The 15,756-nt window shown below is 35.8% G+C and overlaps 1 protein-coding gene across 3 annotated transcripts in view; it reads right to left on the reverse strand.

Moving 5' to 3' along the window:
- Positions 1-15,756, reverse strand: part of IFT88 (intraflagellar transport 88) — a 48,014-nt gene that overhangs the window by 1,660 nt on the left and 30,598 nt on the right. For all 3 annotated transcript variants that reach the window (XM_040544031.1, XM_040544032.1, XM_040544033.1), the window contains exons 22-24: positions 14,941-15,006; positions 13,096-13,202; positions 8,795-8,855 (exon numbers count right to left, since the gene is read on the reverse strand). In XM_040544031.1, the coding sequence (XP_040399965.1) occupies positions 8,795-8,855; positions 13,096-13,202; positions 14,941-15,006 (234 nt within the window). The remainder of the gene's footprint in view (positions 1-8,794; positions 8,856-13,095; positions 13,203-14,940; positions 15,007-15,756) is intronic.

Raw genomic sequence — 15,756 nt, forward strand, 5'->3', positions numbered from 1 at the left:
CAGCAGTATTCTAGACACTTTAAATATTCTGTTCACCTCTGAATCTCCTTTTCACATTCATGGCAACCTTTCAATCTCACTTGCTACAACAGATTTTTATTCAAAATTTTTTTTTTCCTCCTAGGCAAAAATGTTTCATGTTTGGCTTGGTGTATTTACAAGGCAGGACATGCCATGCAGCCAAATACAAACACACAGCACAAAACAATGTGGTTATTAAAACTCCATCTGTAAGGAAGAGAGATGGGTTTAATTCAGCAAACACTAATTACAAAGTCTGGACTTGGCAACACATTTCCATTGTCTTACTTACTACAAATGTTCTTTTTATGAATTTATTACTATTTTAAAAAAATATTCTTCCACAAAGTGGACAAACCTACATTTCTCTATAAAAACTACTGCAGACTGACGTTTAATCAGGCCTAAATTGGAAGAAAATGCTTCTGCTCTGAAAAAGATCTAATGCATACAGCCTAATACATATATGTCAAATGGTTAATACGTTTACAGGAGACAGATTATGGTTGAAATTTCAAAGCAAGGGAAGTCAACTTTAACATCCATTGACCTCCTTTTGTTCAATTCTCTGTGACAGGTGTCATGGAAGAAGTAAATGCCTAGCAAAGGATTTGAATAATCTGAATAAACCAAGGGGTTTGATTGCAAGGGGATCAATCAGAGGGCTGTGAAATTAAAAAGGCCCTCCTCTTGATTTCAGTGGGCTTTGAAACAGGCCTGCACAACCGGAGGTTAGTGCTGAGCTTCAAAGATGATGTGGATGAAAACATGTTGAGTACAGTTAGAGGGCAATACAAAAATGGTTTACAGGGAGAGGAATAGAGTAGAAATACGCACAGAGCCTTGTGAAAGGGAAAACAAGCAATCTACAAATTGAAGAAAACTGGAAGAAGTAGGGAAGAGACACAAAGATGGGAAAGATACAGCAGAAACCACAAGAGAGGAAGACTGAACACGTTGGAGGAACTGCATTAATGAGAATCATAGAATCAGTTAGGTTGGAAAAGACCTTCAAGATCAAGTCCAACCATCAACCCAACCTGAAAAGTCTTATCACTAAACCATGTCCCTTAGTGCCACATCTACACATCTCTTAAATACCTCCAGGGACGGGGACTCTACCACTTCCCTGCACATCCTGTTCCAGTGCTTGGCCACCCTCTCCATGAAGAAATTCTTCCTAATGTCCAATCCAGGCCTTAGGAACGTCCATTACCCCCCTGGCATAACTTGAGACCATTTCCTTGCATCCTATCAATTGTCACCTGAGAAGAGACCACCACTCTCCTTGCTACAACCTCATTTCAGGTAGATGTAGAGAGTGATGAGGTATCCCCTCAACCTCCTCTTCTCCAGAATAAACAGCCCCAATTCCTTCTGTCACTCCTCGTAAGTCTTGTTTTCTAGTCCCTTCACCAGCTTTGTTGCTCTTCTCTGCACACATTCAAGCAACTCAATGTTATTCTCGTAGCGAGGGGCTCAAAACTGAACACAATATTCAAGGTGTGGTCTCAACAGTGCCACGTACAAAGGGACAATTGGTTGGTCCCAGAAAGGAAGAACTTGGTGTAGTGAAAATAAAAGATCAAGAAGATGGCATATCTAAGGTTTTCTACTATGAAGGAAGTAAAACAAATTTTCAGTGATATTACCCGATGAAGCTGAAGGATTTGGTGTTAACCAAATGAAGAAGAAAGGATGGTAGACAAAACAAAATGACTGAGATAAACCTCATATGTACAAGTTACCTGTACATCTTACTGTCCTAAATTGAACAATTTTAAACAACCTTTCTCATCCTAGGATCCTTAAATTTTATTAGGACTATATCCAAGACAGGAATAAAGCACTAAGACCAAATCTGTAAGACAAATTTTCTCCTATTTTCTCTTTCCCATCCACTATTAGATGTGCAACCCTTGAAGTGCCTCAACCTCACCAGCTTTGAATTTCCCTGAACACTTATTGCTGTGATTGAGTTGCCCCAAATGGCTGTCCTGAGCAGCAAGATGCCTGCAGGATGTTCAGCACGTGACCTCTGTGCCTAAATTCCCCTTCCAGTTTATGAATCAGTATCGTCAACAGGATTCTGAATGCTATTACGGTGAGCAAATGTAACTGTAGGCACAAACGTAGCTTTTTAGGATTCAGTTGCCCAAACACGTTATTTACTGTCAGGTTAGTGAACTGAACTAGCCCACTAACACAACAGAAACTTTTTTTCAAGTTTATCAGCAAATTAATGCAGCTCACCTTACCTCTAGTGTGACCATTAAAGCGAGCGTGGAGGGAAGGTTAAGATCTCTTTTGGTAGCAGCCTGCAGTTAGTTTGAATTAAGCTAATATATGAAACCATTTCAAGTCTCCAAAGACTGCACTATGCTCTAAGAAAGTGGAAGAAGAGTATCTTTCTTTTTAAAGTACGTCTGGAAGAGAATAAGAGGTGGTTGACACCATCTACCTTACATGTAGATGTCAGACAGCAGCGCAGGACATGAGGGATCTGACTTCAATGCCTTCTTTCACCTGAGGGAGGTCAATCCCACAGCTCCCATCTTTCAGGAAGTGTCCTAGCTGGTGAGCCATTTGGGGTATTGCCTTTCTCGAAGCTCTGCCACGGAATACAGGATTTGGCTGCCAACATGGTAGCTATGTAAAATTCCGCTGACTATATAACTTTATCTGCCAGAACCTCATCTTGAAACTACTTTTTATAGTTCTGTTTGTAGATAAATCATCTATATGTTTATATTCAGTATACATACATAACGTTGCCAAAGTTAAGGAACATTGGCTTGCAATGCAGAGTTCAGGATTTTGGTATCCTACACCAAATAGAACTTCAGGGGAGGAATCATTTTTAAATTAGGTCATCACAAACATGCTTACTTGTGAGGTACGAGGGGTGAGTTTTACAGTTTCTACCTGAGCTTCCTGTGGGGAATGAAACTTTTACTGAAGTAATACACAGGAAATAAACAAAGGTAACACTGGGACAAAGAATAATGATAAAAAGTCTGGATCAAAGGCCTTTTTTTTTTTTTTTTGTAGAGTTTAGCTACTAAAAGTACAGCTTTGAGTGTTAACATCTGTCTGATTGCATTTGCCATCAAAGGACTACAGGTAAACATTTCTCAAACTGCAAACAAATTCTATATACATTACTTGAGTAACTGTACAAACCAATGCTCCTAATTAAATAAAGTTTTTGAATAATGGAAAACTCAGTGCTGAACTAAATTGCTTTCTTTATCCAATAAAACCTTCACTGTAATGAATACATGCTCCTAATACATTTATGTATTGTGATTTTTTTTAAAGCTATGTTATTACTGTAGGTTGTGTGGAAGCCAGTCGCTGTGTACCCACTCTGGGTTGATAATGTGGATGCATGCACATAAACTGATTGCAGGAATATGGCTCCAGATCTTGGTTGAAAAAAAACAAAATTAACTGATGAAGCAGAGCTTGGCAATGTATTTTTTAAGATATATTTACTCTATAAAATGTTTATACTTGAGACTTGGATTATCACACTGACATCATCTTCTCCTCACATTCTGTGTGCAATAGCATCAACTGGGATCTATGCATATAAAGACACAAATAATATATTCTCCGTGCTGATATCTGTTACGGTACATTCCTCCTCTCATCTGGTTAAGAAGTCATGCCCATAATGTTGTATTTAGGATATTAATAAAATTATGCATTAAATCTATAATATGTTCTGTTCATTCAGATTTGTTCAACCTCCATACAAAACCTAATTTGAATTAATTCTTCCCCATACAATTTAAAACAAAATACAAACCAACATCAAAAGAATCAAAGTATAAAACTTAGTTTTTAAAAAATGGTTAATTTTACATGGCAGAAAAATGAATAAAGCAACATATTGCAAAAGTAACCCTGTCTTGGAATAATCCTATTTTAAGCACTGACATACCTAGCAAAAAAAATTTCAAATTTGTGTGTTTCTGTACTTCCAACTTAGAAAGATGTATACAACATGTGTATAACAATACAAACCAATAAAATCCATGATACTTATATTTATCTTTTAAAGGAGCCTCACAAGTTGCAATTACAGCGATGAGATAAATGCATCAGGAATTCTTCCAGTATGACAAAGGACGTATATTAGAATTTTTAGTACCATTTTACTCATAAGGAAAGATCAAAAGGTAAGTTTGTTCAGTAGTCTACCTCTGTAAAATGTTCAACTAAAAAACTGCATAGTGGGGTAATAATTTTTAAGATTGCAGATGTTACATTAAATCCAGAATGTGTTTAAATGCAGCTCTTTGCACCTTTCACATTTGGGATGAAGGCACCTTCTTTGGAGAAGAGAGGGCTTTGTTTTGATTTAATTTGAACAGTAAGTTCCGTATAGCATACAGAATATCGTATTAAAACTGAGGAAAGAAGTGAGAAGCACGTGCAATTTTTAGCTCCACTGCAGTTCATTTTGCTTTGAAATTTAGTTGAATGAAGGTTGTTTCTGGTGTGTCAGTTAAGCTAACTCCTTAGGTGAGTTCAGATGCAGCAAACAGATTAAGATATTCTTGTCATTCAGATACTCTTCCTTTCCATTTATAAAAAATAAAACCTAAAACACAACTCTTTTTAAAAAAAACAACAAAACAGTACACACAGCAGATGGAACCACCCTGTGACAATTTGTAATTAATGAGGCATAAATAGACACACAAAACCTAGCAAATATAAGTGATCGTGCAGTTCTTGCTGCAGAGTAACAGGAGAATCTCCTGCCTCAACCACAGTGAAGATTATTTAGGATTCTTACTGCCTTAACGCTCAGAAAGTGCTTGCATATTATTTGAAGAGAGCCCTATAGGGTGCTATAGGGTGTTTGAATACGGGATGTTTGTTTGGGATGGACAAACCCATTTCACCTCTAATATCATCACAGCTGAAATGAAAAAGGGAAAAGACATAAACTATTCTTGTGCATGTTCCTTCCCAAATTCATCTGGACAGGCTTAGGTAGCAAGGAGAATGCAAAATGCTCAGCCTTTCATCTTCTGAATCCTACGTTACTTCTTTGGGCTTCTGTCCGAGACTGCACGACTCCTCATAGACACAACTCCCCTCTCATCTGGTACAAACCTCCCCATTCAGAGAGCAGGGCAAATGCAGAGACCAAGTAAACACTGCTACTGTAACGTATGCCTTAAGGTCATACTTTCACTTATCTATGAAAGGCCTTATGGTCTTGAACAGTAAAAATCTCTTACAGTAGTGAAACCCACAATGTCCTAACTTCCAAATTCAGGATGTTAGTATCACATCTTGGCAAAACATGGAAAAGTGAAAATGCTGAAAAATGCTGTTAATTTTTTTCCATTTTTTTTTTAAATTAACAAGAAAAGTTTTAAGGGATTATGTCAATGTAATTTCCTTCCAACATGAATCGAAAGGAACAAAAATCATTAATCTGATATTCATGAAGAGAAGAAACATTTATAGGAAGAGTGAACAAATGTGTTCAATTTTGGGTAGGCATTTTAGATTTAATGCTTATTCTTCTCAACAATACAAGAGTGGACTTTAACTGACACTCATAGATATTAGTTTTTTTGGTTGCCCTTTTTCCATTCTGTCTACCATCTATGCATACTGTAATCATATTCTTCAAATTATGGTTTGGTGCATCTCATGTTTCTTCTGTTTTAATTTATATTGGCAAAGTAATAGGTGTACAAACCCTACAGAGTAAGGTTTTAAGTACAAACCTTGTTGATTTCTCTTTCGTCATAGGTTCCTCTTTAAAAGCAATTTTAAATAATACTTCCTGAAACAAAGAAGCCTGAAGTATTAATACACCTACTACAAATAATATAGAGACAAAATACGTGATGGGAAAAAAGTCTCCTAGGGATGCCAGTAAGTATGGAGACACTGAGCTGGTAAGAGGAAAGAAATAAAACCTGCATCATACTTAAAATATTTGGAATGCATACACACTTCATTTAGCTAGTAAGTACTAAACTAAGGATGATTCCATGCTTCACTGGGTTCAGTAATGATGGCAAATCCCTCATACAATGAAGGAAAACGATCCCTTTTGGTCTTGGCAACAGCACTGGAAGAGATGAAACACAAAATGCTTATAAATGTTTCTTTTCTTATATTGAAGTCATTAATATTTCCAAAGTGTATTAAGATCTTAAAATAAAGTAACCGTTGTTTATATTTCATGCGTGTCTCCATGCAGGCTGTGTACAGAAATTTCTTACACTGTAAAACACAGATTCATAACCCGGGTGAACAACGCTAAACTTTGGACAAAATAATGTTTGGATCTTCAGGTTTCTTTCAGTCTTCCTCAAGAAAAGGCAGACAAACTACAATGTAGTCCTTAACATTTGCTGCTGCAAGTGTGCAGCTTCTTCACTGATAAGGAAGACTGACTCCCCAGAATCAACATTACTAGTTAAAAATGTGTAATGCCTTTCATTCCTTACATATAAATATATATATCTACATTCACCACAACTTTTAATTAAGAATCCCCTCCAAAAGTTAACTCCAGGCTCAGTACAGGACCTTCTTTGTACCTCTGCTTGTTTGCTGAGTCATTTGCAGAAAAGGTTGGATCTTTGGCACTGACTTTGTATACTAGCAGCTTCCCAAACATGCTCTTACACAGACTTGTTCCCAAACTGTTTTTTTCCATCCTTTCATCAATTTGACACAGTATCTTGAGCAACAATCTAAGAATTACTGATAGGACAAATTCTAGGTTAGTTCTGACCTTGCTTATCCCCTCATCCTCTTCGTTTGCATCTGCTCTTCTCCGATTACTCTGATTATGGAGGGTGGAAAGCAATCCCTTGGAATTAGTACAGTTTGCAGTCAAAGTTCCTGAAGTACTCAACTTTTTTAAGGGGGAGATAATTTTTCTTTTTCCTCTTTTTTTTTTTTTTTTAAATAAAACTTTCCAGAGATATTTCTGTTTTTAAAGAAAGTATTGACAAAGTGGTTGTTTGTGGGATTAATGTTGTCTCAGCATTTATCCAGCTTGGTTTTTATTTATATTCTCCATTGCTAAATTACTCTCTTACTCTCCCTCCATACTTTTTTCACTAAGAAGGGTAGATATAATGACAAAATATAGTTATAAGAAGAGAAACCCGTTGTGCCATTTGCCTGGACACCTGATGCAATGTTTTGCACAGCACTAAATACCCTTGCCTGCTCTTCATTTCTATTTATTGTAAGCCGAAGTAGATCTCCACTTTATGGTAAAAATCTGTCCTGATGCTCTCTCACATTGCTGTTTTGCTGGCACCTCTGATTGCTTCATCATAGAGCTTATGTTATAAAGGAGAGTCCAGAAACATTTCCATCCCTCTGTGTTACTAATCTCACCTCCAAATTAATTCTAAAAGTAAGAACTCTTCTGTGATTCTGTTACCAAAATAAGGAACTTCACCCCAGGAATTGTTTTGACCTGAGGCCCAGAACAGGTATAATTCAATCTGAGCTGAACAATGTTTTTTTCTACTTAACAAGAAATGATTTAAAAGTTTCCTTAGTAAAACTACTGAGCTAAAAAAGGAATGAGGTCTCTCTTAAGAATCCAGTACTCAGTCTAAATTCCTAGATAAATCAGGAGATCAGTGTTCCTAAATGCAAAATAATTCTAAGGTAATTTTAAGATGATTTCCATGACCCTACAGAATTGGATCAGTGTAGTTAAAACATCTAATATATAGGTGGAGAAATAAAATTACCACCTAAGAAAAAAAAAATCCATGAATCGTTTCTCTGTAAAAGAAAGGGAAAAAAAGCAAGAATTTCTAGGGGAGATTTTCTATGACACCCACCGATGTAAGATAAAACAAAAGCAGAATACAAAGAAACCATTTCCTATTTGAGTCAAAATGGATTTTTTTCCAGCTGGCCAAATTAGCCTGAAGTCTGGTAGTTTCCTTAGAATGGCAGTGGGGAACAGTTAGGTTTAACAGTACTAATGTTTCATGAATTTAATAATGGGAGGGAAAAATCATTAGTTCTGCAGTATGCAGACTGCCTAGTGCAGAAAAGGCTAAGCAGGCAAGCTTCCAGACTTACCTTGCTAGAGTTTTACATTTATGAAACTCAGCATTGTGAATCTATAGGAGCACAGAGACATTACAGTCAGAGAGTGAGCTTTTCTTTGTGGATGCTGCTAGGACTTCAAATTTGCCATTCTGGGAAAACAGGAGGAAGGAGCTCAAAGGTAGTACAGGTGTCTGCTTATTACAGGGTTTGTTGCACGAAATAGCCTCTTGAACTTGTAACAAACACTGCAAAAGACTAGATGGTGGGCACAAAATTCCTTTTTCTCCATGCTAAATAAAGATACAATGAACTTCTGTAGTTCATGGCTTACCCATTCTGTTTCGTTTTAATAAATGACTCCTTATAGTAACTATTCCAAATTTCATCCGAAGTTAATGGAATAAAAATGTTCAAGTCCACAGTATTAAAAACAAGTCGGAATTTAGCTTTAGGGATACACTGAGATCTGCATATAAAATACCAACCTTAGACCAAATCCATGCTTTAATACTGGTTGAGGTTTTGTACAATAAGATAATCAGAAAGTCTGAAACAAAATTTGTGAAGTGCTTACTTATTACTCACTGCATATTTATGTGCATTTAGAAATGTAAGGCGCTTTTACAAATGCTTTAAGAAAAACTATTTTCTTTAGAATCCTGACAAGTCTGATATTTAAGCAGAGGCATTAAGTACTTACCGCCACCAGCATTTCCTTCTTTGCGGCTACGTGCACTGCCATCTCTGCCAGACTTAATGCGCTGGAGAACAGTGAAACAGGTTTGAAAAGAACAGAACAAAAAAAAAAACATTTAGTAATATGCGTTAGAAATAATTATTGAAAACTCAACCTAGCTTATTACTAAAGCAGGAGAAGAATATTAAACTAGGCTTACTATACTGTAACTAATAAACCTTGTTTATTCAAAGGATAAAATTATCCTCAAAGTCAGCGTTAAAAACAATGTTTACATAAAACTAGAGTCCTGTGAAATTCAAACAGAATATCTCAATAAATTATTTTCCTTCAGATAAAATTTATACAAGGAATGTGCATAAAAATAGTTCAGATGAACCTTTGTAAAGTACAGCTGAAAAAACAGGCAACAGAGCCCTCCTTGCATGAGTTCAAAGTAGCCTCTGCCTATTAACGTCTTGTAAATCCTACAAGTGTTTTATTATTGTAAAGATTCAAGGGGGGGGGAAGTAGGGAAATCTATAAAAAGAACTATTCACTCCATAGATCTTTCATTTTGAATACTTGGCACAGGACTGTACTTTACAGCAAAATTTAATTTGCTGTTGAGTGTTAAATGTAAGATAAAGGTGAAGGCAAATACTTTAAAAACTATGCTTAAAAAGGCAGCCCTCTTGCACTGAGGAAGGTACCATAAACATCTTCCAGCTGTGTTTTTTTAGGGTTATTTGAAAACTTTAACAGTTTATCAAAGCAATACCTCTGTATCACATGGCAGAACTGGCTTCTCCTGGCTAAACACCAAATTTCTCATGCATATATCTTGTGAGTTACAAGAAGGTACATCTCAGTAAGGGACTTTTTTATGTACAGGTACAAATACTTGGCATTTAAAACACCTGGCTGTTAATAAAGTAATCTCTGTATCTTTTGAATTCAGGATCTGCTTAAAATACGTGCACACTACCTAGCTATGTATTACTGTAGCTTCTTCACTCATTTTTTCACCAGAAAAATATCATAGAGTCTGGCAAAGCTGGAACGACACAGAAGTGAAAGAACTTCCAAGCTTCTTGCCAAAATGAAAAGGAAGAACCCTTAAATCAAAATTCACAGGACTCAGACAGGAAAGCAGCATGCCTAGCATGAAACCAGGAATGGTGTTGGAACTACCCAGTCTGGGACCAGAATTCTCATACTTTTTATTTATTTTGGTAAACCCTCAAGTCTATAATATGTTCTTTGAATTTTGGACTAGGTATCCTGTTCACCGTCCCATGAAGCAACATGCCCTTCAGGAAGAATGTCCGGACTATCCAAATGCTGCATGATCCCTCAGTCTGTCAGAAGTTCAGCTTTTGTCTGTCAGAAGGAAGTGGTCCCTATATGACAGTACCCTCGTGGCATTTACATCATTGGACTTTACTCCCAAAATGTTACAGAAGTCCTAAAGCTTAAGCATATGAGTAATTCCTGTAAAGTTCCAAGTGAGTAGCTTATAAGTCATCCATACTAAAGGCAGACACTTAAAATAGTCCAGCGATTTCCACCCTAAAAATGCTTATTTCTCTCCTATGACTGCAAAAGAAATTTAAGGTTGATTAGTCCAGATGTGGATGCCTGAAGGTAAATGCAGTAAATCCCCCCCTGTGTTCGCACCTATCATCATTGCTTCACACCACACCCAATCAGTCCCCCCTTTCCAGTCATTAAGCTCTCTTAACGGAAATAAATGGTAATGTGTGTATACATCAACACCAAGAAGCTAGTGTGAACTTTTACACTAATACTTGCCTTTTATTAAACTGAAACATGAAAAAGAAATATTAATGCATTAAAAAAATAACATGAAGGTTACAGCAAAAATCCAATGCTGAGAGAAACAGGGAGAAAAACTTCTACAGTGAATGAACCCTGCAGACGTTCCCAGATTCTTGGCTGGAAGCATTTAACAACTTGCCCATATTTGAGAACTGAGTGAAATAAGTACTCCAGAATATTTATTTTGGTATAAAATCCGTGTGGATATATTTATTCTGGCAAAATGATGCCAAAACAGCAAATTTTGATAAATTTCTACACAGAGACAAAGTCTGTGTGCAGACTTTGAAATGCAGGTATATTACACTGGCATTTATCTTTTTCTCTTTACTGAGTGCAATCAAGAAACCACAGGTTAGTCTAAAACTGGGAGCAGGAATTGAGTTGTATCTGGTTTTGTTAACTGAAACCAGTGTTCCTTTTGGAAACTGAGCTGGTGAAATATTAAATTTGATAATTTTAGAGCTTGAAAATATGGTTTATGACTATATGCCCATGAATGACAGGAAGAATTTCCTAGGACAAAAATACCTAGTAATTTCCAATGCCAGATGGTAGACATAAGAGTAAAACATGCGCGTGCACACAGAATAAACTTCAAACAAACAAACAAAACAAATGCGGATGGAAAGCCAGATGTAATACCAATACTAAAAAGGAAGTGGAGGACTATTGTTTGCAAGATAGTATTGTTGAGATTCTGTCTTGTGCTACCAGGCATCTATACTGCATTCCATTGAGATCTCTATCATTCAGGTACTAAAATCCCTTAACAAAAGGTAGTTAGAATGAAAAAAGCAAAACAAAACAAAACAAAACAACACATACATGTGCTACAGAAATCTCAGTTCTTAAATAATTTAGAGAATTTAATCTTTTTTAATATTTGCTAATAGCTTTTTCCCACCAGATAGTACAGAACTCTGTTCAAGAAAGCTCAGGTTTCCAACATGAAATAAACATGAGGAAATTTTGCAAACTTATTATTATTATTATTTACAAATTCAAATATCACTTTTCTTAAAAGAAAAATGTATTTTTCTTAGAGTTGTCAACATTTGCAGATGTATGGTACATAATTAAAATATTCAATGCAAAAAATGCTGGAACTATATATCAGGAACTAGATTACCTCCCCATCTCCAGGGACCTCTCTACTTCTCACCAACTACAATAATCCAGTTTTCAGCTCGTTTCATCTCTGAGCTTTCCCGAGTAAAGTACTGAGGTACTAGGTGTTATTGCAAGGAACTATGACTATAACTGATATCGAATTGATACTACCTAAAAACTAAGAAAAGCATGTTTAACACAGTTCAGAGAGGACTTCTTTAATTGTTTTGTAGAATAGGAATATTGTATCTGGATATCTGCTTTGTTTACTGCTATTATGGGGGAGACATGGATGAATATTAGCACTACTACATTTTTAGACTGCTTTCTTTTGTTTATTTTTTGAAGTGCTCAAATTTTACATTTACAGAAAATCCAAACCAATATACTTCAACTAGCCCACAGAGCAAGGCTGTAGCATAAATTTGGAATTGTTTGATCAGCATTCCCCTTTACGAGCTCTTTTCACTTTTGAAGTGCCCCAGTCTACACGTGCATACTTAGACTCTCTAGAATTGAAGTAAAATTGAAGTAACTAAGGATGTATTTACACATTATCTGACATTGAAAGGGAGTCAGTGAGTCTTACTAGTTAAATTAGGTAAGACTTAATGTGTCCTAATGGAACTCTGCAGCTTTCAGACAATTCACTGGACAGGAAGAGCAAGCTTGAATACTCTACAGCTCAATAACACAGATAATGCTTCCAAATAAGAACCTGTTTTTAATTTTGAAATCTTACTTTATCACAAGAATAACAAGAAAATTATTAACACACACCCACACCACTCTGAATACAACACAAGTTGTGATTTCACACCTTTCACAGCCTTTAGTTTTTCCATAATTTTTTTTTCAGTTTACAATTTGCCACTGATATGAATGATTTACTTCATACCTATGTGATTTATGTAATTCAATGTTGCAGTTTTGTATACAGCAAAAAGGAGTTCTACTACATGAACAAATTCTTACGCTCCCCCCATCCCTCTATAGCTGCATTATTACTTGGCTGGTAAATATACTTCGCACAGTCTGGCAAATAAGTAGGAAAGACGACATTCCAGAGAGGCTGAATTATGTGGGTGGCTCCAGCATTCCCATCCCATACACATAACCCATCTTTCACTGGTATTTAAAATCACAGAAAATCCAGTGCTCAAAAAAGATTCAGACAGATTTAATGCCGATGCACAATTCAAATGAATGCACTAATTCAAAACTAAGAAACCCCAAATTCAAAACATGAGCCTCTCCAAAACAGGAGAAATTAAATAAAATTAAATAAAAATTATTTTATTTTAAAGCATCAAAAATGCTGTTTTGGCTTTGTGCAGTGAAACTATTATTGCAGAAAGAAACAGGCTTACCTGCTCTCTTATTTCTTTTAATTTTTCCACTTTTTTGAGCTTTGTCATATATTCTTGGACTTCTTTCAGTCCCATATCTGTGCAGAGACGAACTAAAAATCGGAGGCCTAATTGAAAAGCAAAACGTTGTTAGAAAAAGGCTTACGAGGAGGTCACACTACAAGTGCACTCTACCAGAACTGGACATACAAAACGGCACATGGAACATTGCAAATAGCTGGGAATACCAGGTGACTCTAGCCCAATAGCACTATGCAAGTTATGATATTATGCAAAAATTCAGCACTTTCTGTGATGCAATGTCTGTGTCCACAAACAGTGCAAATACCATTTATATACAAATATGCAAGACATACTGAATACTCCTGGCTCAGAATGCTCAACAAATATTTTGGAAACTGGAAAGCATAATAATGGTACTAACTTATTACTGAGGAGACACTACCAATAGCATTTTGCTGGAAACAATTTTACAAATGCCAAATGAATCCAAATGTTTGTTTGTTTTTCTGTTGCTCTGTTTTTTTTAGTTAAGTATTAATTCTATAGAATAAAAAATACAGACATGAAGATCAAATATGACTGTAGGATGGAACCAAGAGGACCCCAAGAAACAGTCATCACCAGACTCCCAAAACATTGTTGCTATTCCTGTGTGTTTGTCAACATCCCTTTGAAAGAACTGCCTCTGAAGCCGAAACAAGCATGACACAATCCACTTCCCTCCTGACTACTTTCACAAATATATGTATTTTTATTTTTGTGCTAAGTTAGTTTTCTGCTGCTTTAATGAGCTGCACTTGTTCACTGAGGCATGAGATAAGCATTGGAACCAGCATAAGGAAGAGGGTTGGGTGCCAGGGAGGGAAGAGTGACGAACCATTGTTTCAGCAGCAGAAAACTGTTATATCAGTTAAATTTCTTGTCCAACTGCTGCCTCAGTTTTGTAATTTGTAGAAACTACATTCAGGAAAATAGTGGCATTTCTAAAAGGTTTACCAAATACTCCACTCCTCTGAAATACAAGTGACCAATATGAACATAACATTTTGCTTATAATGTTGAGAAGTCATAGTATTGAATTTCTCTTGTACAACAGAGCTCTATGATTCCTCTTAAAAAAAAAAGTACATTTGTTAAAGCAGAATGACACAATTTTATTTTAACATACAATAAACACTCTTCCCACATAAAATTTAAAATTGTAGGCTTATTGGTGACAACATTGTATTTTGGAATTAATAAAACAAAAGGCAGTGTGGGATGCAAAAGGATATTCAAAACAACCAGTGACAGCCTCTATTTTCTACAGGGCTTTTTCATTTAGACTACAGGTGTGACTGGTTCAGCAAAATGTCTTTTCAAATGTTTCTTCAAATATATGTTTCTCATAGTGCAGTTTGAAATTCTCTAAGGATTTTCTAGAGACCAACTACTTGACCAACTATACTTAAAAACCCAACCACAAAATCACATCCTCTATGTTCTTTATGAAGGCTTTGCTTTGGTAAAAACAATATAATTTTCTCATATCTGGAAACTTGCAGTGTGAGTTTCAACTAGTAGAGACTAGAAGCAAAAATGCATGTATTTTTAATCTCTCTTCTGAGAAAACAAGTAACATAGAATCTAGCAAGTATGCAAGAGAATGAGCTCAACCGATCAGCTACAGTTAAAGTTTATTTTCATCTTTCTCCAGCATTACCCTAATATTTCTTAAAGCTCACTTCATTAGTGTTACAAAAAAAATGGGGCAATAACATGAATTAAAAAAAAGTTAATGAAAATATTTTTATATGAAAAAAACTTACATCATATGGATTACTACTCAATGAAACAACTTACATTCGACATTCTCTGGGAATTTTCTGTGAATGACTTTGTATTTCTCTAGAGCTTTCTGGTAATTACCTGCAAACAAAACAAATATCTCCTACCCACATATCCAAAATATAAAAAAGAATATCTGATGAGGAATTGATACAGTTTGATATCACTTCATCTTGCCAGTTTGAGTACATGATTTAATATTATAAAAGCAAATTTGATAAAAACAAACTTAACATTCTTTAATTACTACCTGATAGTAAAAATTAAAAGCATTTGAAAATAGCCCAAATTATTCTGTGAAAAACAGTTTCCTGATTTTTGACCTTTTTTCTACCTGCCTGTACAACCTCAACTTCCTATGAGGCATCTACCAGATAAGACATATTAAACACATCGTGGCTTATCTGAGGCTGCAAAAATATACGGATTGATCAAATAGAAATGCGTAACTGCTGCGCTCGGCCTATATTTCCTTCAATCAGAATACTTGTTTCTCTCTCTCACTTTGTTTTGCCCAAACAGCAGTTTTCATAAATCTGGTAGCAAAATAATTAGACTTTAAGACTTCTGCCTCCAATTTGGCTCAGATTGATTATTATGCAAAGGACTGACAGAGCCTGAGAAGCTAAAAATTCATATCCATAACATAGCTGACAAAAAAATTTGTTCAGATATCACCGTTTTTATTTTCCTAATGTGAGATAGAGATCAATCTGACTTTCTGTGTGTTAACATGATAATCTGGGAATTTTGCCAGCGAATCATAAATGATCTAAAAAACAGCCAAAAACGTGTTTCCTTCCTGGGAAAGAAGTTAATCTGCCTCTTTTT

The sequence above is a fragment of the Cygnus olor genome, chromosome 1 (assembly GCF_009769625.2).
Source record: "Cygnus olor isolate bCygOlo1 chromosome 1, bCygOlo1.pri.v2, whole genome shotgun sequence".
Lineage (NCBI taxonomy): Eukaryota > Metazoa > Chordata > Aves > Anseriformes > Anatidae > Cygnus > Cygnus olor.